Genomic DNA, 22,934 nt, shown 5'->3' on the forward strand with positions numbered 1-22,934 from the left:
CCACGTTTAGGCTTACACTCAGTGACGCTGTCATTGTTTCCTGTCTTTGCTGGTGGGCCAGTGACACGTGGCATCCCATGTTACATTTGGCTCCTGGCAAGGGGGAGCACTGTTTCCTGGGCTGATCAGATCTGGGAAAGGTGCAGGCAGTGGGGGGTGGAGGCCAGCAGTGGGGGAAGGGCGGAGGAGGGTGAGCCTAGAGGCGCAGGGCAGGGTGCCCCAGCAGCTGTCGGAGCTGGGCTGCGGGTACAGGGCCTGCTTGGGGGGCACCTTGAACTTTGTGTTCCTGTGGGGAGTGGAGGGCAGGGAAGGATTGAGGCCTGACAATGGGAGTGCCCTGGGGCCGGCTCGAACCCTGGGCGAGGCGAGGCGAGGCAAGCTCTAGCCTGCAGGGATTAGGAAATTGTGATGGAAGCTTCCTTCCCCACCCGATGAAGCAAAGCCATTGTTGGTTTTGAGCGGCGTTCAGAGTGAAGAAAGCAGGCTGGCGCAAACACCCCGTAGTCCAGATTAGCCTTAAATACTTCCTTTGTGGCTTGGGGAGAGTTTCTCCGCCTTGACCCTGGAACTTCAGGTGCATGGGAGAGAGGGCAGAGGCAGGGAAGGCCCCGGGGTGCCAGGCAGGAGGACGTTGGTTGTGTTACCTACGTCCACGGTGCTCGACCTTGGCTGCCCCCCCCCCCCTTAGAACCATCTGAGGTGCACTGGCCGCTCCCCCAGACTGGAACCAGAGTCTCTGGACGTCGTGGTGGAGAATGGCCATCGGCATGGGGGTCAGGGGCCCAGCACCCACTGCCTCCGGGTGGGGGGGAGGTTGTGAGCTTCCGTGGGGCCAGGAGGAAGACTCTTGCCATTCATTGGTCCAGTGCTGCCCCCAAACGCTGCTTGGCCCCTTTTCCAGAACCTGTTGACTCCCAGAGCCACCCAAGTCCACAGGCCGAGGAAAAGCCTTGTTCAGCTGTGTCCAGTATAACTGGTTCACGTGTGGCCCAGGGAGTCCTACCCCCTCCCTGCCAACCCCCAAGCCTGGACTGGATGCCTGGACCCCGGCCTCAGTCCCTCTCAGCACAGCAGGTGGGTCCTGGCTGTGCGATCCCGCATGATATGAGACATCGGGGCAGAGGACAGGGGATGGCCTAGTGTGGCCACTGTGGGCCCCCAGCACCCCCCTCCCTCGCTGACAGAGGAGCAGTCACCGCGACGGGGCGAGGCCCAGGCAGGAGCGGGGGGCGCGGTGGCAGGGCCCCACGGGCTAGCCTGAAGGAGCCTTATTTCAAACCTTATCGTACCAACGTAAGGTCCCCCTTGGTCGTCACCCAGGTTGGCAGTGCGTTCAGCTGAAGGAGGGCTGCAGGGTCCGCTGCCCAGCCGGCTGCGGGAAGGAGGGAAGGAGGCAGGAACCCTGTTGCCAAACCTCACGGTGAGGCTGCTTTCCTGGCCTCCCTGTTTGTCATTGGGAAGGGGCTGTGGCCCTCACCCAGAGTCATTTTTTGGCTTTGGGTGCACGGGAGACCGTGTAATCCCAATTTGGGGTAACTTATTTCATGTGGAACGCGCTGCCCAGCCTGGGTGGTGTCTGCATTCGGTCAGTTATGCTGTGTTATTGGTTCTCGAATGTTTTCCTGGAACTGCAGTGGGGGAGGGGGTGAGAGCCGGCCCTGTCCCCACCCAGGATTTCAGGTTCCACTGATTTTTTTTTTTTTGAGAAGAATTTCTCCCGCTTTAAGCGCTTTGCAAACCACTGTTGTGCACGGAGGGGGGCTGAGCTGTCTGTCACCGGGGCCCTTAACATGGAGCCAAGGCAGTGCCATGGTGAGAGCAGTAGTCATCACATGTCGCCTTCCGGGATAGTAACACTTTTGTTCACTTCCGGGGGATTGAAAAGCTCCTTTGGTAAGGCCCGCCTTACTGCTTTAGGCTTCTTCAGGACATGACCATGCATCACGGTTAGTGGTGTTCCTCCTTGGTACCCAGTCTTTCTTCTTAGCACCTGGAAGACTGTATGGAAAGCTCTGGACCAGTGCCCAAGGCCGTGTCTGCCCCCCCCCGCCCAGGCCTCCCAGATGACAGCAGGTCAACCTGGGGGGAGGCCTATCAAGGGTTAAGGTAGGGACTCTGTCTTCCTGGACGTTCTGCCTGGAAGCCGCTCCAGGAGGCGTGAGCCTCAGGGGTCCTCGACTGTCTTGGAGCCCCTCCCAGCAGGAAACCTGGCCCCTCCTGCAAACGCTGTGGCCCTTGTGAATCCGGCCTGCTGCCTTAGGTGCCAGACGGCCGTCTGTCTGTCTGTGTTCCCCTGTCCTCCCTCTCCAGCACCACACACACCTCTTGCTTCAGAACTGCTCTTCCTGTCGCCTCCCGTGTCCCAGGGGGCCCCTTGGGAGTTTCCCTGTTTCCAGCCCAGCTGGCTCCTTGCTGTCACATTCTTCATCCCCGCTGTGCACATGCCTCCGGCTTTCTTACCTTTTCCTGAACCCGTGTCGCCCTCCCCTCCCCCGAGTCTGCCTTTTGGGTGCATCCAGGGCTGGCCGGTACCTCCTCGGCGTTTCTTCTGTCTGCGGGGCCACCGGCGCAGCAAGCCCCCTCTCCGCCCGCAGCAAGCTGATTTTTTTGTTAGATAAGAGGAGACCTAACCGGGTAGCCCTACCTGGGCCACAAGCCACGAAAGACAGGTGGACAAAGCACTTGGATAATCCTCGGTGGCTCTCGGCCCCCTGTCGTACATCATTTAAAACAGGAAACTGTCCCTAGTCCTTGCCCTTTCCTGTGGGAATATTATGATTTTTAAAAGAATCCCAGGTGGCCACTTTGGAAGGCAGTGGGACAGTTTTGTTGTTTGTTGTTGTTTTATTTTGTTTTGTTTTGTTTACAAAACTGGACACACTCCTAGCATACATCCCAGCAGTGTTGCTGCACGGCGTTTATCCAGATGAACTGAAGACACGTCTACACCGACGTCTACTACGTGGATATTTATAGCAGCTTTATGCATAATTGCCCAAGCTTGAAAGCACCCAAGATGTCCTTCCGGAGGTGAATGGATAGATAAACAGTGGTCCGTACAGACCGTGGAAGAGTATTCAGCGGGGCTACAAAGAAATGCGCGATCAAGCCCTGAAAAGTCATGGAGGAACCTTAAATGCATGTTACCAAGCAAGAGATGCCGATTCCGCTTCCATGACCTTCTGGAAAAGGCCAAACTATGGGGACAGGAAGATTAGCGGTTGCCAGGGGTGGGGGAGGACGGGGTGAACAGGGAGAGCAGAGAGGATTTTTAGGGCAGTGAAACTGTTATGTGTGACACTGTACTGATGGAGACGTGTCATCATACATTTGTCCAGACCCAGTGGATGGCCAACAGCTCATGTAAATTACGGGCTCTGGGTGATGCTGATGTGTCACTGTAGGTGGAGCAGTTGGAACAAATGCAGCCCTCTGGTGGGGGATGCTGATAGTGGGGGGAGGCAGTGCATGGGGGGGGCAGGAATATACGGGAAATCTCTGTACTTTCTGCTCAATTTTAATGCGACCCTAAAACGGTTCTAACAAATAATTTCTGTGAACAAAAGTGCCAGAAAGAAATCAACCAAAATGATAAATGTCATGTTAAAAAAAAAAATCTCCACCCGATCTATTGATTATTAATGATCTTTCAAACACCCAATCCTGGTCCCCGAGCTCCTGCAGGAATGCCAGGAAGCAGAGGCCCTGGGCACAGGCACACTTGCCGCTGGGGTCTCTTCACTCCCAGGACCCCAGGCTGCATCTCTGGTCAGGGAGGGGTGGGTTTAGTCTCCACCGTAGAGCTGTAGCCAAGAAAGAAAGGGCTCTGCTCCCCTCAGTGAGCTTTATTTGTGGATTTGCTGGTGCCCCAAAATGTGAAAACATGAAGTTTTTAGCCCTTGGACCTTTTCTTTTCTCTTTACTCTCTTAGTCCCTCTTGTAAATGCAGTGTGTTGGGGGGGGGGCGCCTGGGTGGCTCAGAGGGTTAAGGGTCTGCCTTTGGCTCAGGTCATGATCCCAGAGTCCTGGGATCGAGCCCCACGTTGGGTTTCCTCCTCAGCAGGGAGTCTGCTTCTCCCTCTCCCACTCCCCCTGCTTGTTCTCTCTCTCCCTCTCGCTCTCTCTCTGTCAAATAAATAAATAAAATCTTCAGAAAAATAAATAAATGCAGCATGTAGACTGGAGAGGACCTGGTGTCCCATCAGCCCGACGTTGGGCATTCTGTTTAATCTTTGAACGTCTGTTTCTTTGCCTGTAAAATGATAATGATGTTCTTTGGGACTGTTATTAAAGGAAGAAGCACATATAAATTGTGTCCCATATTCTAAAGATAGAGTCACAGGCCTGGATTAACCTCCCTCCTGAGACAACCAGAAAAACCACCAATAAACAAAAACCAGACCAAGTGTACGAACCAAAGGTTTTCAAGACACTGGACAGCAGGCAACAAAAGATGGTGATTCTTGAGAGACATGAAGCAAATGAGGTGAGCCCTGTGGTTCGCTGCTGCGTGCTGCCTTGAGAGAGCGTCCAGGCTGTGACACAGGGAGGGAGAAGTTGAGGCAGAGCCCGGGGGACTCTGTGTGTTCAGACGCAGCTGACGGTCTGGGAGATGAACGAGCCGGAGTTAATAGGACTAGGAAAATCTTTACAAAGCATGTATCTGATAAAGGACTTGTATCCCTATTAGAAAAGTAATTCTCGGGGCGCCTGGGTGGCGCAGTCGGCTGAGCATTGATTCTTGATTTCAGCTCAGGTCGTGATCTCGGGGTCATGGGATCGAACCCCGCGTCGGGCTTTGTGCTCAGTGTGGGGTCTGCTTGAGATGCTCTCTCTTCCTCTCCCTCTGCCCCTCCCCCCTTTAAAATAAATAATCTTCAAAAAAATAAGAGTAATTCTCATAGCTCAGCAAAAAGAAGAAAACGGGCAAAAGATTGGAACAGACCTTTCACTAGAGAGGATACAGACGGTAAATCGACACATGCTTGCTCGGACACAGCATCGTTCGTCACTAGAAAAAAGAAAATGAAAATCACAAGGAGATACCACTGTGGACCCAATAGCATGGATAATATTAAACAGACTGCCATTCCAAGTGTTGGCAAGGATGTGGAGACATGAGAGGTCTGAGAAACTTCTGGTGGGCTGTACGATGTTAGAAGTGCTCTGGAAAACAGTCTGGCAAATTCTTAAAAAGTTAAACGTCCGCTGGTTTTAAGACCCAGCCATTCAACCCCTAGGCCTTTCCCCAAGAAGAAAGGAAGCACATTTCTGTGCACACACTTGTCCATAAGCAGCTGTATTGTTCATGGCCCCACACTGGAAACATCTCGGACACGCATCCGGCCCCAGATAACCGAGTTGTGATAATACCCCTACGCGGGACGCTACTCGGCCGTGAAAAGGAATGAACGCTTTGTATGTGGAACAACATGGAAGTCCTGAAAATAATTGTGCTGAGACAAAGAAGCAAGACAAAAGAGAGTACATGTGTATGTGGCCTCCGGAAAATACAGACTCATCTGCGATCCCAGAAAGCAGATCAGTGGTTGCCGGGGGGGATGGGAGGAGGTGGGCGTGCAAAAGGCATGCAGGGGTGGGGGATCTTTGGGGGTGGTGGGTGTGTTCAGTGTCCTGATTGTGGCAATGACTTCACAGGTGCCTACAGCCATTGGAGCTTATCACATCGTACACTTTCAATATGTGACGTGCACGTATGTAACTTTCAGCTCCTTAAAGCTATTTCTGAGAGATCACGCTGGCTACGGCTTGGAGGTTGGATTCCAGGGTCTGGCTGCAGCGGGAAGAAACGCATAGCCTTCTCTTCTAAACATGTAATTCCTTCTTTCCCTTACGTTCTTCCTGGTTTACGAGCTCAGATGATTAGGGTGACATGTGATGACGTCTTCTTTTCCCCTGCTGGACATTTCTCTAAAATCCTATAGCTAAGGGGCCACGTGAAACAGAGGGCTCGAGTAGCCTTTTCTCCTTGCCGAGTCCTGCCTCGCGAGGACTCAGGTCCGTCTCTTCTCTGTACTGGCTCCTGCTCACACTCCCAGCGCGCCGACACCCGACGTGGGGGCTTTCCCACACGCACCACCTCTCTGACCCCAGCGGGCTGTCCCCAGAGCCCATTCAGTTCTGCCAGTCTGCACCTGCAGGTGGCCCAGCCCCCGCAGACCTTGCAAGGGCCCTCCCGTCCGCTGCCATCACGAGTGCAGGTGCTCAGCTGCACTTCTGACCGACCGCCTATAAGTCAGAGTCCCCACGGTGCCCTCCTCGGGCTCGATCATTCGCGAGGACCACTCACGGAACTCAGGGACGCACGTCTATCAGTTTATTTTATACTAAACCACGTGCTAAAGCTGGATGAAGGGCTGCGTAGGGCGAGGTCTGGGAGGGTCCCGAGTGCAGGAGCTTCTGGCCTTTGGAGTCGCGGGGACGCCACCCTCCTGGCACGTGGGTGCGTGTGCCAGCCCAGGAGCTCCCTGAACCCCGTGTTGGGGGACTTTTATGGCAGCTTCCTGTAGGCATGATGGATCGTTAACTTCTTTTCCAGCCATTCTGTCCTCTCTGAAGGAATGGGGGTGGGGAGAAAGTTCCAAACTTCGAATCATGGCTTGGTCTTCCTAGTGACCAGCCCCCATCTGGGACGCTCCTGTCACCAGGAAATTCCAAGGGTTTAGGAGCCCTGTGTCAGGAACTGGGGTCAAAGACCAAATATTAGAAGGAACTGGGGACAGAGACCCATGTCTATGTTTCCTACTCTTTCATAAGCCCTGGGCACTCCGTGAGCTCACAGTGCAGGACCGCAGGTGAGATCGGTCAGCTCTCCTCTCGGTGGTGGCAGATTCTGGTTTCCCATGTCCTTGGGTGACCGTTCCCCGAGGGCAGTCGCCTTGCTCACCATCCCACGGCCAGCATCTAGACGGAGCCTGGTTCTGAGTGAGGGACCGAGAAGCGTCTGTAGGGTGGGTGTCCCTCCAGGAGGATAGGGGGGGCTGAGTGAGGGTCTGTGTGGGGGAGGCCCCGCGGTTGGGGTCCCAGGTGGGGATAGGGCAGAATGGGAGGTGGGCCGGGGCGGTCAGTGGGAGCTCTGGGGCAGGGCTGGGCTTGGGTCCGAATCCCCAAGCAGGGGGTGTGTTGAACGTGAGGAAGGCCCCCCTCTGAGTGTGGCAGGAACCGCCATGGCTGCCAACCCGACAGGGATAACGGGACCTTTGAGTTAGAACCTGGGCTCGAATTCCATCTCTCAGACCTACCAGCCGTGTGCCCTTCGGTGAATTACAGCGCCTTTCTAGAACTCGGGCCTGAGACAGGGGTGGCAGCAGCTCCTTCGCTGGATGGAAACTCCCAGTGCGGGGCCGGGTAGGGACATCATGCCCTAGAATATGAAATGTCCTTTTTCCCCTTTTTTCCTGCCAGAGGAAGCCTAGACCTGTTTCCTGCCCGTGAAGTACTTTTCTATCCATGCACCACGAGGCCCAAGGATGAAATACTTTCCCACCTACTTGGCTTCTCACGGGCTCTTCCTCGCTCCGTGACCGACGGCTTAGAGCACAAGCGGCTTCCTTCCTCGCTTTGTGCCTGAGTTGCACGGTCGGAGTGGCGGGAAAGGAGGTCAGCAGCCTGGAGGACGTGGCTGCAGCAGTCAGAGTCAGGGCAGGCGGAGGCAGAAGTCAGTAGGTCAGAGCCCCCAGGTGGAGAGGAAACCAGAGGACAGCATTGCTGTGCCGGCCGCAGGGGGCGAGGAAGGCCTGGCATGCAGCGATAAAGTCGCAGGGAGCCCCAGAGGCCCGTGCACTTGTCCTTGTCCGCTTGGTGACGCTCTTGTCCTGCCATGGGCTCTCCGAGCAGAAGCAGGAGAGGGGTCTGACTTTATTCCCCAGACCCAAACAAGAGGAGTCCATGTCTTCATCATGAGTCGGCAGCATCCCACAGACTCAAGAGATGTATCTCGCCTTTCCTCTTAGGTGCCCCGTCTGGGAGGCTGGCCCTCTTCCCACACCTGCCCTGTGGACAGGTGGAAGGGCTGCCCCCACCGCGGAGTCTCCCGGCTCCTCTGCTCTCTGCCGCTAACATTGCTACTGTAGGTTAAGCCAAGAGGCCACCATGATCAACAGGGAAGCGGTGATGTGGCCTTGGGCGTGGTTCCGCGTTCCCTGCTCGGGACCTGAGTTCACATCCCATCCAGGCTGGGGATGGTCTCCTTTGTCCTTTAGTTGCTGCCTAAAGAAACCAGCCTTTGTTGCTTGTCGTAGGGATCTAGAGTCGGGTCAATCAGGGGGCTTGGGATGGGTGGTCTGGAAGTGCATCTCAGAATAGTATAATTAATACCTTGCCAGGGCCCGAGAGTTGATGTTTTTGGAGAGAGCATTTTTCTTCATTCTCACAGGTGCTGAAGATGGGAAGGAGGGGCACTGGGGAATTTGCTAAGGTGCTGGAAATACTCTGTATCTTGCTCGGGGTTTGCATGACGTAGGTCATCTGTCAAAACTCTTCGGGTGGTGGACTTATCGGTTGTTCATTTCACTGTTTGTGGATTTTATCTTGAAAAAATAATTGTAGGGAAGCCTGGGTGGCTCAGTCGTTAAGCGTCTGCCTTCAGCTCAGGGCGTGATCCCAGAGTCCTGGGATCGAGCCCTGCATCGGGCTCCTCCGCTGGGAGCCTGCTTCTCCCTCTCCCACTTGCCCTGCTTGTGTTCCCTCTCTCACTGGCTGTCTTTCTCTCTGTCAAATAAATAAAATCTTTAAAATATAAAAAAAAAAAAGTGCCTGCCTCTGGCTCAGGTCTTGGTCCCAGGGTCCTGGGATGGAGCCGCGTGTGGGGCTCCCTGCTCGGTGGTGGGCGTGCTTCTCCCTCTCCTCCCCACTCGTGCTCTCTCTCACTATTTCTGTCTCTCTCAATGAATAAATAAAATCTTTAAAAAATAAAAAAATAATTGTAAGCAAATAATGAACTCTTAATGATTCAGAGGCCGCCGTGCTTAGGGATCATGCTGCCTGCGCCTTGCTTTAAAAATGCCTCAAAACGAAGATGGGTTGTTGGATTCATTGAAGCAGAAGGTTCACGATTGTACAATGGGGGTGGGGGGCACATGGGCGTTTCTCCTATATGATTCTTTCGACCTCTCTGCGTGTTTGAACACTTCATAACAAAATGCCAAAATAGAAGAACTGCAAATAACTACTACTTGTGTTCTCTAGAACTTTCCATAAACGATTTCCCACGACAGCTAGGTTTCCTGGCTGACACTCTGCTCTTCCTACAGACGGGCTCCCCTGCTTCCCCAGGGAGTGTTGGCAAAGTGAATTGGGGGCCCTTGGCTCAGTGCGCTCTCTGCGAGCCTGGTGCGGTTGGTGTGGGTGCATTTCACGAACCGGGTGTTAGCTTGGACCTCTTTGACGGTGATGCAGTCCGTCATCACCTGGAATCGATAGAACTCTGAAACACAGGGCTTCCGACCCTGCAGGCAGAAGGCTGGGGATTCGCAGCCTGAGAGCAGCCTGATGCCAGGGAACCCGAGGTAGAAGAGGGTCCCTGAGCGCCTGCGGACCAAGAACCTGGTTACCTGCTGGACACTGGGGGAGCTGTGTGTGTGTGTGTGTTCAAAAATCTTAACATTACATATTTAAACATATTCAGACACTTTTTTGACACCAGACTTTTTTCAGCTATAAAGTAACGCCTGGTCTTGGAAGAATTTTTTTTTTAATAGAGAAAATGCAAAGAAGCAACACCAACCATAATTTTATAACCTCAAGAAACCACTCTTTCTATTTTGGTGTATTTACTCCCTGAATTTTTTTTAAATCTCATGCATCATTTATATAACTGTGATGTTTTTCATTTGAGACTAATGAAGGAGTTCTTTGGAAGGGAGGCCCCAAGGCCTTCTTTCTGTGGGCTGGCCCAGAGCCTGGTTTACTGCCACGGAGATTCTGGGTCGGTCTAGATAGAGGGTCTCCCGGCTTACAGGGTCCGATCCTGGGAGGGCTGGAGCTTCCTAGGGAGCCCGTCCGATGCGGAAGCACCTTCTCGCCCAGTGCAACGGCATCATTGCATCCGTGTAATGTGTATGTCCGCTCATGGGGATGCTCACCGAGTGAAGGGTGCTGTACTGAGCACTCCGGGCGGGCTCTGTCCCCGTAACCCTGCGAGGGGCTGCCATCATCCCATCTCCCAGATGAAACGCCGGACAGCAGGGAGTCCGACGATCTGCTCTAGTCACATAGCCAGTAGACCGTGGCGTTCTATTCAAGAGCAAGCCCTCCGATCGGCCGTTTGTAGCGGAGGCTAAACTTGGTGGTTTGCAGGGCACGCTTTACAGCCGCTCCTGGGAACACGCAGGGCAGGTGGAACGAACCTCTTTTTCTGAATTGAGAACTGATGCTCAGAGAAGTTACCAGGCTAACTCACGCCATGTGGAAAGTGAGTTGTATGGGCGTCTGTTTCATCATGGTATCTTCAGAGCTGGAGAGTGGAGCGGGAGGGAGGCCTGGGGACTTGAACGGACAAAGGGAGGGTGTAGGGTGCCCGGCCGGGGAACCTGTGAGCAAAGGCTAAGCACAGGGGTCCCCGGGGGCTTGTTTGGAGGGGAGGGGCAGAGAAGAGCACTGGCTTTGTGGTCTGACAGACCTGGGGCTGGGGGCCTGATAACTTTTGCAAAAAGCGAGGATAGTCGATCCAATTGGTTCCCATGGAGAACTGAAGGAAATAATGTTGAAATTGCCCGCCCTGCGGGCTTGGCGTATTAGAATCACGGTGCAGTGTTTCGGACGTCGTCTGATACGCAGTGGGAGCCTTTGAAAGCTTTGGGCTGAGAAGCAGGCTGACAAGGCGGAGATTTTCTGAATATCATGCCAGTGTGAGGGACAGCGGGGCGGGCGGGGGGAGCTGAAGGGCAGCCCGGTGACTGTTTCCTGCGGTTGAGAAGCTGATGGAGAGAGAGAGAGAGAGAGAGAGAGAGATCTCAAAGGAGTTATCCACGGGATTTGGTGATGGGCTGGTTACGGGGAGGGATAGGCCTCTCACTTCGTTCATTGGCCTTTTTATGACTCGGTTTACGCCGTCTCCCCCCTGACTCACTGACGTGTTCTTGCCTTTCAGGAGCCTGCGTGAAGTGCAGCAAAGGCGTGTTTGGGGCCGGCCAGGCCTGCCAGGCCATGGGGAACCTCTACCACGACGCTTGCTTCACCTGCGCGGCCTGCAGTAAGTGTGTGTGGAGGGTCGCGGGGACTTGGAACGTGGGGACCGAGAAAGGGAGGACGGGGAAGGGCATCCTTCCCGGAGACACATGACTCAGGCCTTCCACAGTCCCCCAGCAGGGCAGGTCCGTGTCCTTTAGAGCCCCAGCACGGGGCCCTTCAGAGAAAGGAGACGGACCAGAGTCCCAGCGATTGCCTGGGGCCGACCTTGGTGATGAGTTGAGTGGGTTCAAAGCAAGCAGTAATAACATCAGGTTTGTAATGCCTATCAGAGGGCTCAGGAGGAGGGTCGTAGGGGGGAAGCGTGGGGATTCACCATCATCGGCCCCGTGGTCAGTTACCTCCCCCACCGCGGGACCCGCCAGCCCCACGTCCATCAGTTACTCCAGTGCGAGGCGGGGCCCTGTGACAACTCTGACCCCACTCTGGTTTGGAAGCCGCGCCGTGCGTATGAAGGCGAGTGTGTGCCTGAATGCCCGTGTGTGCACACCAGGGAGGCGTGAGCACGCACAGCGGCAGGCATCTCTACCCCGTACACGCACAGGGACTAAAGCAGCAAATAAGGAGCCTGCGCTCAGCCCTGCAAACTGCGTGTTGGATTGATGGCCACCATGGTGGAAGATTCGGACACGTAGCAGGATGCGTGCTGAGTGGGACCCAGGCAGGAACGGAGCTTGTCTTACGATCTCCAGCAAAGATTAATGTCGAGGAGCTTTGTTTAGAGGGCGTCCCGCCGCTGTTCTCCAGTTCTAGATTGAGGCGCGCGGCTCTCAGTTCAAGGGAAACGTTACAGCAGAGCCAGAGTGTCAGGCACAAAGGCGTCTTCTTTTTTTTTTTTTTTTTTTTTTTTTAAAGATTTTATTTATTCATTCGACAGAGATAGAGACAGCCAGCGAGAGAGGGAACACAAGCAGGGGGAGTGGGAGAGGAAGAAGCAGGCTCCCAGCAGAAGAGCCTGATGTGGGGCTCGATCCCATAACGCCGGGATCACGCCCTGAGCTGAAGGCAGATGCTTAACCGCTGTGCCACCCAGGCGCCCCACAAAGGCGTCTTCTTATCTGGCCCCGTGGTTCTCAGTCCTGGCCGTTCATTGGAATCCCCTCGGAGATTTTAAGAGCCAGCGATGCCCCGAGCAGCAGAATCGGAAGCTCTAGGGGTGGAATTTCTAGAGTGGGCAAGAGTACTGTTCATATCTCCTCAGGGGACTCTGGGATGTGGTCAGGCCTAAGCACCCGGATCAGTGCCAGCTCTTCATTGTAGACGCCTCTGGAGAAAGGAGGGGGAGCGATTTGCTCTCAGCTGTTTTGTGGCACAGCTGGGAGCCTCCCGGTTCCCAGGGTAAAGGTAACGAGGTGGGCACGCAGCTGCCTCCTAGCCTGGGTTCACAACCTTCTCCTTCAGTCCTCACCGCGAGTTCCCATAAACACATGCCTGAGAGTTGACGTTTTGGGCGCATGTTGGCGTTGTCTGGGGATGGGTTTCTCTGGGTCCCTGGCTTCTCCTTGTCTTTGAGCCATGCCGTCCGTGTAGTTCATGGCATCCTGATGACCGTCTACACACACAATGCTTGTCCCTAATAGTGCGGACCCTGCCTGCTGGAGATGCCCTGACCGTGGCCCTGGGGAGACGGCTTCTGCTTCAGCTAAAAGCAGGTTTATCTCAGCACTTCCGACGGCTGCAGAGCTGTGGTTCTGTGCACTGTCCCAGTCGTAACGTCTTACTGGTTCCCACCTTAGCTTGATGAGTGACGTGAAATCTTCAACCGTCTTGCCTGAGTCTTCACTGTACAAGAGTGGCGATCCTTCCTCTTTCTAGAAAATTATCTTTCCGTTTTGGCTCCTGCAGCTGTTTCTCAATATTTGCTGTTTTCCAGGGAAAAAGAAAATACTAAGGAGAAGCTGGTTTTCATCTCAAGCAATTGCCACTTGAACTAAGAAAGTTTTTCGGGGTGGGGGGGTACTGAGTCCGTCTGTGCATGACTAAACTATCAGTTCCATAATGGGTTGAATTTATCTTCAAATGATGACAAACACAGACACTTAAGGAAAACACAGCTGGTTGGGGATTTTCTTGGTCTAGCTTCTAAGGCCCTTGTGTTCTGGTTTCTGTCGTAAATGCTTCCTGTCATTTGTCACAAACTGAGCTCTCTTTTCTGCTCCTTATCTCCGATTACACTGCCCCCTAGAATCTGCTCTCCCCACTCACTTCATACATTTCAGTTCTGTCCAGCCATTAGGGCCCAGCTCAAAGGCTGCCTCTTCCAGGAAGCCTTCCCTGTTCTCCTAGCAGGAAGAAACGGCTTTGTCTCGAATTCGGCCTGCCCCGGTGCTGTCACGTAGACCGTGAGCCACACCCCCTGGGACTTCAGTGCCAGCAGGCCAGACCCTAGAACAGAGCTGCTGTAGGAATGGGGACAGAGACTCCGGCTGAAAGTGCGTGCTGCACATTCCTGTTCCCCGAGGGGCCTGCACCACTCCTGTTGTGGGTAAACACACAGCTTCCCCCGCAGTTGTGGGGCGCAGTTGGAGATGCGCCAGGTGTCTGAGCAGCTTCTGCTGGGCACAAGAAGTGATCCGCCTTCGTTCCGTTGACTTCTTCCTCCAGCAGAAGGAGACACCTGGGCCCTCCCCGTCCCAGGCCCGCAGGTCCTCAAGTGTGTCTCCGTGAACACTGGCGCCGTGGAGACGGCACAGCTGGGGCTGGGCCCGTTCCCTCCTTTGTTGGTAGAAGAAAAAACATGGGGGCCCAGAGAGGGAAACAGAATTTCTTAAGATGAAAGACCTAGCAATGGGGCCAGAATCCAGAATCCTGGATCTAATTAGCTTTGCATAGCCCCGTTTTTCTGGTCGGTGAGAGTGTCTGTGAGGGAGCGTATAGGTGTGTGTGTTTTCTGTTTTCCCATTTCGTTATGAAAGTGATCTAGCTTACGCCACTGTAGAAACAGATTTCTGTACCTATGCACCCACTCCCCGGATGTTACTGATGCTTTGCGGAAAGACAACGTTGGGGTCCTGTCAAGGACATGCCGCAGGGGCTCCCAGCTGCCCTGGGTCCTCGTCTTACACACCGAGAGGAGGACACTGAAACAAAAAGGTCCAGAAGGCTGCGGTGGGAGTCATGGGGTGCCAGCGGCTAGTCCGAGGCGCAGTGCTGTGCTGGGGGGAGGCAGAGCCCACTGTCATCCGATGAGAGACTGTCTGGCCTGGGACAGCTCCCAGGGGAGCTGCGGGGGCCGGGGTGGGGGGCGGAGATGCTCTTTGGGCGGCTCCCTGCAGCCTCCCACCCCCTGTGTCCTGGGAGGCCTGCGAGGTATTCCGCTCCTCAGACAAACCCATGCCTCAGTGGACAGTGCCAGGTCCTTAGGGCGCTGCGGAGGGCTCCCCGACACGGCCTTGTGTGTTTCCCTGCTCCCTGACAGGAAGCAACAGGACAGACCACAGAGAGATGCTTAGGGGCAGAGACCTACTATGTGATTTCTTTCTTTTTTTTTTTTTTAAAGATTTTATTTATTTATGTGACAGAGAGACAGCCAGCAAGAGAGGGAACACAGCAGGGGAGTGGGAGAGGAAGAAGCAGGCTCCCAGCAGAGGAGCCCCATGTGGGACTCGATCTCGGAACGCTGGGATCACGCCCTGAGCCGAAGGCAGACGCTTAACAACTGTGCTACCCAGGAGCCCCCTACTATGTGATTTCTAGCACAGGCGTTTTTACTCCTACGTGCTCCCTTCCAGGTTTTGTCCAAATGTACACACAGTTTTTAGAGCTGGGATCATCGTGTATAAATGATGTTACGTCCTTTCTGATGAAACCTGCCACGAACTCATCCACACCTCTGCAGCCTCCCAGAATCACGGTCTCAGCAGGCACAGAGGGATCGGCTGCCTTGTGCCACGGTTTTGTGGCACATGGCTCACGTGGGGTTTGCCGGTTGTTACACAGAGCCCACCTCCCTGCCCGAACGTCTTTGTGCCTGCGTCCTTTTTCCCTCTGCTGAATTGTCTCCTTGGTGTTCCTCCCAGAAGTGCGCACGTGGGGTGCGGCGGGGGGCGTTCGTGTGGTTAAAGTCCCTCCTTTCTTCACTGCTCCTCCCGCGGCCAATGTGTGTGGTTGCCATGGAGATGTGTGCTGGGGTGGGGGGGTCTCCCTTCTCCGCCTGCTGCTCCTGCCCACCCCGAGGGGCAGTGCCCTCAACTGGGGCCCTCAGGAAGCCGTTGGCACCGCGTGGAGCAGAAGGAGGGTCAGTGCAGAGGGCAGGCTCGGCCTTGGCCAGCGGCCACACTCCGTGTCTGACGCCACCGTGTGCCACGTGGCCTTAAGGAGACGCTGGCGCCCACCTGTGGCTGAGAGAGGTGGAAGGAGGAGGAAGAAGAGGTGTGGGTCTGGACATGTGGGTCAAGGGGGGGTTCTTCCTCAGCACCTTCCAGAACAGACCGTGAGGGAGAGGGAAGGCAAGGCCCCATGTCCTTGCTTTCAGTGGTTTGGAGTCCAAAACGTCAGATTTTGTTCATTTTGCAAAGACCCAGCAACTTCCATCCCGGAGTCCAGGTGAAACCTATTTGCCTTGTCCGTGTTCATGGTGGCTGTGATTTTTTTGGTCTGTATGAGCTGGAAATGATGGATCAGATAGGCGAGTCCACGTGCCCTCCTGCCCCGAAGCCCACAGAACACAAGGGCCAGGGCTTGGGTGGGGGATGGGGCACAGGCAGGTCTGGGCCGATGGAAATTGTGCTAATACGGGCCTGAGCTCAGAGAGAGGCCACAGAGGGCCGGAGGGGTCCACTCAGGGGACAGTGCTGGGATGTGCCAGTCATGGCCAGAGCAGGTGACTTTCAGTGTTGTAGCCGGTGCTTTGACTTCCGGGGCGGGGGGGGGGGCGGGGGGGGGGGGTGTGCTGTGACGTGCCTGTCATGCCTCCGGGAAAACACACCGTAAGATGAGGAATATATGCTGTTGCCCATCCCACCTTCCCAAAACCACACACTGGTGGCAGTGAAAGATCATGAATGGATTTCATAGTGAAATCTCACCCCTTTAGACCCCGGCAGGTGAAAGTCTATCTGAATTACCGAAAAGCCTGCGTCTAGAACTCTGAAAAAGTACCATTTCATTACTTCAGGGAAAGGAAATGACCAGAATTAAGCCTAGCACTGTGGAACAGAAGTGCTTGAATAAGCTGATGGTTGGTGACTGACAGCCCGTCATCCAATAGGTTCTGAAGTGGGGGAGGGGGGAGTTCTTGTCAGCTATTATTTTTTTTTAAGATTTTATTGATTCATTTGCGAGAGAGTGCGAGAGAGTGCATGAACAGGAGGAAGGGGCAGAGAGAGAGGGAGAAGCAGGCTCCCCACTGAGCAGGGAGCCTGATGCGGGACTCGAACCCAGGACCCCGAGATCATGACCTGAGCTGAAGGCAGACGCTTAACCCACTGAGCCACCCGGGCACCCTGCTATTTTGTTTTTCTTACGAAGTCTAACTACTGCCCCTGAGATCGTGTTTACCTTTTTGTGTTTTTTTGTGTTTTTTTGTTTTTTTGACTTTGTATACCACTTTGTCCCCCAACGTTTGAAAATGCTCACAGACTCTGAAATAGCGGTGCTGGCACTGGGGAGGTCTTCCTTTAACTCACGGCCACCCTGCATCCTTACACCAGTCGTCACAGTACTTATGAGTAGTTTGTAGGTGCGCTCCCGAGCTTCCTGTCGGCTGTCCCCCCCACGGGAGCTCGCTAGATCTGGGGACGGTCCATGAGCTCGGCATTATCATCAGCTTCCTTTTGCAGAGGAACAGACAGAGGTCTGGGAGTGTAGTTTGCTCCCGCCCCCGTGTTAGATTATCTGCGCTCGGAGGGCATGCGTGCCAAAGCTGGCTCTGCCCCTGGCATCTAGGCCCGGCGCTGTGTGATGGCAAAGGCTGGGTTTTCGGAGACTTTCTGGTCGCGAGTGCAGGAGAGCAGCCGGGGACTGAGAGGAGGGGAGAGAGGACCCCGTCCGTAGCGGGATGCACCCACACCACAGACAGACGGGGATTACAGGCTTCGATGCCTGCATTTCTGAGCCGTTGAGTCATGCCGATGTTTCTTGTCACTTTCAGCAGTTATGGGTAAGCTGAATGAGTCAGCTGGGTCTAAGGAAAAAGCCGGGGATCGAGAATGTGAGAAAGGAAGAGTGGGCACGTCGTAAAGGAAGCCACTGGGCAAGGAAGAGAACAGGAAGCAACAGAAACAGGCGAGCCAGGGCCAAGGGCCGTGTCGGTCGGGAGAGGGCAGGGGGGGTGACCTTGACCTGGCGTGGGGTCAGAGGGTCTCTTGTGTTCGTCGCTGGCAGACCCAGTTCTGCTGGGGGCACCCACACTGGGGCCGGACTGGGTTTCCCAGCTCAGACTCTATTGGTCCGGTCAGAGGCCGAGACTGTCGGGACCATGGGATGGCATTAGATCCTTCGTGCCTGGGACATTGGCAGGGTCTGGGATATTGGAGTGCTGTACGGTCGAGGGCAACTCCAGTGTGGCCTGTACCTGCTTCCCACATCGACAGTCCAGGTGCCCGATAGTACACATGCATGGTTTGGGGTGGAAATCTGCATTCCTTCAGGAATCCCAGACCCCGGTGTAACCTGGTGATACCCAATGTGTCCCCTGTCACCCCACGCTGAGGACAGAGGGCGCTCTGGGATGTAGGGGGCACTGCACTGTAATCAGCATGAAGACACTGTACCACGTGCCCCATCTCCAAGCCGGAATCCCAGGTCTAGGGAGTAACATCTCTTATGAAGGTCTGAACTTCACCCTGGCATCACAGATGCTACTTGGGTCTCTTTGGCTCTCGTGCTAAGAGTATCTCTTCTTTTCTCTCTTAAGTGTTCTGTCTCTCAGATGTTCTCTTCAATCTCTGTCCCCAGCTCTGGCCCTGTGGTAGCGGAATTAGTGTGTCGGCTTGACTGGGCCAGAGGGGCCCCTGCATTGGTCAGACATTGTTCTGATTGTGTCTGTGAGGATGTTTCCGGATGAGAGTAACAATTGGTAGACCGAGTAAAGCAGATTTTTCTCCCTAACGTGGGTGGTCCTTGTCCAATCAGTTGAAGGCCCGAATAGAACAAAAAAGCTGACCCTCCCACCAGTAAGGGACTTTCCCCCTGCATGACTGCCTTGAGCAGGGACATCGATTTTCTCCCCACCTTGGACCGAAACGACACCATCGGCTCTTCCTGGGCCTCCAGCTTGCCTTCTGCCGATCCTGGCACTTGTCAGCTTCCGTAATCACACGAGCTGATTCCTTCTGATAAATCTATTCCCGTCTGCACACACACACAGTCATGCACACACACGTGTGCACTCATGCACACACACGCGCAACACGCACACATTTTTGCACATGCACACACACACCCTCCCAGTCTGTTTCTCTGCAGAACCCTGGCTCATACGGGCCCTTTCGTCCTCCTCCTGCACTACTTTTCCTTTCCTCCCTACTTCTCTCTCCCTCGTGTCCCCTCACTGATGATTTCTTTCGCATCCATGGTTTCCATCATGGAACCCGTGGTGCTTCTATGCCCCTGACACAGGCTGGAACAGGAGCCACTGTTTGTGGAGTATTTGCTCGGTCTCCTCGAGGCCTCTCATTTGCCTCCCAACCCACCACACTCATTCATAGAAGAGGAAGTGGAGTTTCAGAGCAGGTGACAGCTGGCGCGTGGGGGCCCGGGGTCCGGGTGGCCCCACCGCGTGTGTTTTTGCCACCACGCTGGTGGTTCTCACCCTTTACCGTCGATCAGTCACAGTTGCGAGGAGCCCCCTGTGACGCACGCAGCCCCCTGGCTGCCCCTGCACGGACCCCGACTCCTGAAATCTGTGGCTCAGAGACCTGCGTGCACATGCGCAATGAGTGTCCCAGGGGATCTGATGCAGCCCCTGAGGTTTGCCTCCCCCCCACCCCCCCGCCTTCCTTGGGCCTCCAGCTCCCTGTTTCCTCAACGCCAGGCTTGAAGCGCCCGGTGTGGCAGCCGATGGCCACACGTGGCTGGTGGCTCGCACGCTGCAGGGAAAGCCTCTAGTTCGTACACCAAAGTTCGCTTATTAATAAGAAATGCTCAGTGAAGTTGACTGTCGTCGCACTTTATACGTCACAAAGGCAATAGTCACACTGTAAAAAGAACACATCCGGGAGAAGGAAATTCCCTGTGACCCAATGCCAAAACGAGACCAAGAGGTGTCTCTGTGCCTCTGTCCCTGTCGTTGTGTGCTCACCGGGCTGCCCTGCTCGTTCCCTTCGGAAGCGCATCCTACACCTTCTTCCTCGTGCCTCCACCGTCCTCAGAAGCAGATGCTGCGTGAGATCCTTGGATGACTCCACGTGAGCACAGCCTTCCTGCCAGTTGAGTTGAAAGGGGAAGCGGACCCTGATCGCGTGGGCTCCCAGACTCTGCTCTGAGAAAGCACTGAGGCCGGGCGGCGATCCCGTGGCCGGGTTTTCAAGGACTAGACGCACCTCTGGCCGGGAATCCGGCCAGTCCAGCGCCGGGGCAGAGAGCGCAGGCTTCCCCGTGACCAGGGCTGTGGGGACAGCTGTGCCCGTCCACACCAGCAGCCGCCCCCGCAGTGGCCACTGGGGCTGGGTCCCGGGATGCCCCGTGCTGGGAAGACCCTCTCTGTTCCTTCCGAGGATCACTGCTGACGCCTCCCAACCATCTTGGGTCCTGGTCGCTGTCCCGCCAGCCGCCATCCACACGGCCGGCCTGTGAGCACACCTTTGGGGGGACTGCACCCCGGCTCAGAGGCCTCAGAGGCCGCCTCTTGCTGTAACATCCGGTCCCAGTCCTTCACTTAGCATTGCAAACATTCCTTAAACCAGTTCCAGCTCCTTGCCTGTCTCCTGTCCTGCCGCCGTCTCCTCCACCCGCCATCCCCCAGAGCTCCCTGGCCCTACGGACACCACCTGCCCCTTCCCGTGCGTGTCCCGCTCATGCTTCATGTCCACCCAGACGAATACCCCACTCTGAGGTGCTGTTCTCCCTCGAGGTCTCTCTGGCGGCTCCTCTGCTCTCTGGTCTCACGTATTCCTTGTTCGCTTACCCATCTTGTGGTGTTTGAAGTTAATGGTTAGATTGAAGCCGGTTGCGGGGGTCTGTGTCTCCCCCTAGAGGGTCAGTTTTGGGAGAACCGGGAGAGTGTTCAACTGATCTTGCCTTACCCTGCCTCCCTTCAAAACTTTGTGGGTAGTGCTGGGAATTTCCCATATGTACTCTTTAGCCATCACTCCCCATTCTGTCCCTCTTCCCCCAGCCCTAAGCAACCACTAATCTACCTTCTACTCCCATAGATTCGCCTATCCTGGGGGTTTCGTAGAAATGGAATCCTATAATATGTGGTCTATTCCAACTGGCTCCTTTCACTTAGCGTAAGGCACTCCAGGTTCATCCATGTTGCAGTGGATGAAAAAAGAACTTCGACCTTTTTTTATGGCTGAATAATATTCCATTGTCTGGATATACCACATTTTATCTATCCATCTGTTGGTTGATAGACACTTATTTCTGATTTGGGGCTATTATAAATAATGCTGCTATGAACATTCTTGTACGGTCTATCCCTGAGCAATGCGGGTTTGAACTACAAGGGCTACTTATATGTGGATTTTTTACAGCACGGTGTTGTAAATGTGTCTTCCTTAGGGTTTTCGTAATACTCTTTCCTGTTGCTTACTTTGTTGTTAGAATACAGTACATAATACATATAACATACAAAATACGTGTTCATCGACTGTTTACGTTATCGGTAAGACTTTCAGAAGGTCAACAGTAGGCTGCCAGTAGTTAAGTTTTGGGGGAGTCAAAAGTTATGTGGATTTCTGACTGCATGGGGAGGTCAGCACCCCTAACCCCCATGTCGTTCAAGGGTCAACTGGATATGTTTTTGTGCGGACCCATGTTTTCATCTCTTTGTGTGTATATCTAAGGGTAGAATTGCTGGGTTACATGGTAGCTCTATGTTTAACTTTTTGAGAAACTGTTTTGCAAAGTGGCTGCAGCGTTTTACATTCCTACCAGCAGTGTGTGAGGCTGTCAGGATCCCACATCCTTGCCAACACTCGTGATTATCTGACCTTTTGATTCTGACCATCCTAATGGGTGTGAAGTTGAATCTCAATGTGGTTTTGGTTTGCATTTCCCTGATGACTAATGATGTTGAACGACTTTTCATGGGCTTATTTGCACGTCTTAGTTGGAGAAATGTGTATTCAGATCCTTTACCCATTTTTATTGGGTTTTTAAAATCTTTTTGTTATTGAGTTTTAATAGATTTTTTATATGTTTTACGTATGAGTCTCTGATATATGATTTGCAAAAATTTTTTCTCTGATGGACGGTCATTTCACTTTTCTGATGTTACTATTATTAAATTTTGATGCGGTTTAATTTATCTATTTTTTTTTTATTTCTTGTGGTTTTGGTGCTTTGTTAAGAAAACATTGGCAACCCAAGGTCACAAAGACTCATGCCCATACTTTTTTCTGAATGTTATAGTCTTAGCTCTTTTTTTTTTAATTTTATTTATTTATTTGACAGAGAGAGAGAGGAGAGAGAGAGAGCACAAGCAGGGGGAGCAGCAGGCAGAGGGAGAAGCAGGTTCCCCACTGAGCAAGGAACCTGATGCGGGACTCGATCCCAGGACCCTAGGATCATGACCTGAGCTGAAGTGAGATACCTAACGACTGAGCCACCCAGGCATCCCTGTAGTCTTAGCTCTTCAGTTGAGGTCTTTGATCCATTTTGAGTGGATTTTTATATAGTTTGAGATAGGGGTCCAACTTCTTTCTTTTGCACACGGATATGAAGTTTTCCCAGCACCATTTGTGGGAAAGACTGTTCTTTCTCCATTGGATTGTCTCGGCAAATGTGTTGAAAATTAATGGACCCTAAACGTTAGGATTTGTTTCTGGTCTCTCAATTTTTCTCCACTGCTCTAGTCAATTATCTTTTAAAGAGATTTAACTAATAAGAAAAAAATCTCATTTATCCATGCAGTTGCTATTTTTGGTCCTCTTCATTTCTTTGTTTAGATCCAGATTTTCATCTGGTACCATTTTCCTTCTGCTTAAAGGCCTTCCTCAACTTTTTTTTTATAGTGCAGATCTGCTGGTGATGAATCCTTTCAGCTTTTGTGTGTCTGAATTCATCTTTATTTCACTCTTGGGTTTAAAGGATATTTTTGTGGGGGTGCCTGGGTGGCGCGATCGATTAAGCTCCCGACCCTTGGTTTTGGCTCAGGTCATGATCTCACGGGTCCTGGGACTGAGCCCCACATCGGGCTCCGTGCTCAGTGCAGAGTCTGTTTGAGATTCTCCCTTCTTCTCCCTCTGCCCCTCCCCACTTCACCCCACCCCGCATGCTCGCTCTCTCTCTCTCTCTCTCGCAAATAAATAAATAAATCTTAAAAAAAAAAAAGATATTTTTGTGGAGCTAGAGAATTCTAGATGGATAGTTTTTTCTTTCACTTCTTTAAAGACGTAGTTCCATTGTTTTCCATCAGAAATCTAACGCCCTCTTTATCTCTGTTTCTCTGTAGGTATGTGTTCCTTTTTCTTGGATTGCTTTTAAGTTTTCTCTCATTGATTTTGAGAAATTTGATTATGATATCCTTGAAGTCCTTTTTATGTTTCCTGTGCTTAGGGTTTGTTCAGATTTTTGGATGTGTGGGTTCGTAGTCTTTGTCACATTCAGAACATTTCTGG

The 22,934-nt window shown here is 53.4% G+C and overlaps 1 protein-coding gene across 1 annotated transcript in view; it reads left to right on the forward strand.

Moving 5' to 3' along the window:
- The window catches only part of LIMD1 (LIM domain containing 1), a 68,846-nt gene that overhangs the window by 19,968 nt on the left and 25,944 nt on the right, over positions 1 to 22,934 (forward strand). Inside the window, exon 2 of the mRNA XM_026500641.4 lies at positions 11,111 to 11,212. Coding sequence (XP_026356426.2) covers positions 11,111 to 11,212 — 102 coding nt within the window. The remainder of the gene's footprint in view (positions 1 to 11,110; positions 11,213 to 22,934) is intronic.

Source organism: Ursus arctos, unplaced genomic scaffold (genome assembly GCF_023065955.2).
Source record: "Ursus arctos isolate Adak ecotype North America unplaced genomic scaffold, UrsArc2.0 scaffold_14, whole genome shotgun sequence".
Classification (NCBI taxonomy): domain Eukaryota; kingdom Metazoa; phylum Chordata; class Mammalia; order Carnivora; family Ursidae; genus Ursus; species Ursus arctos.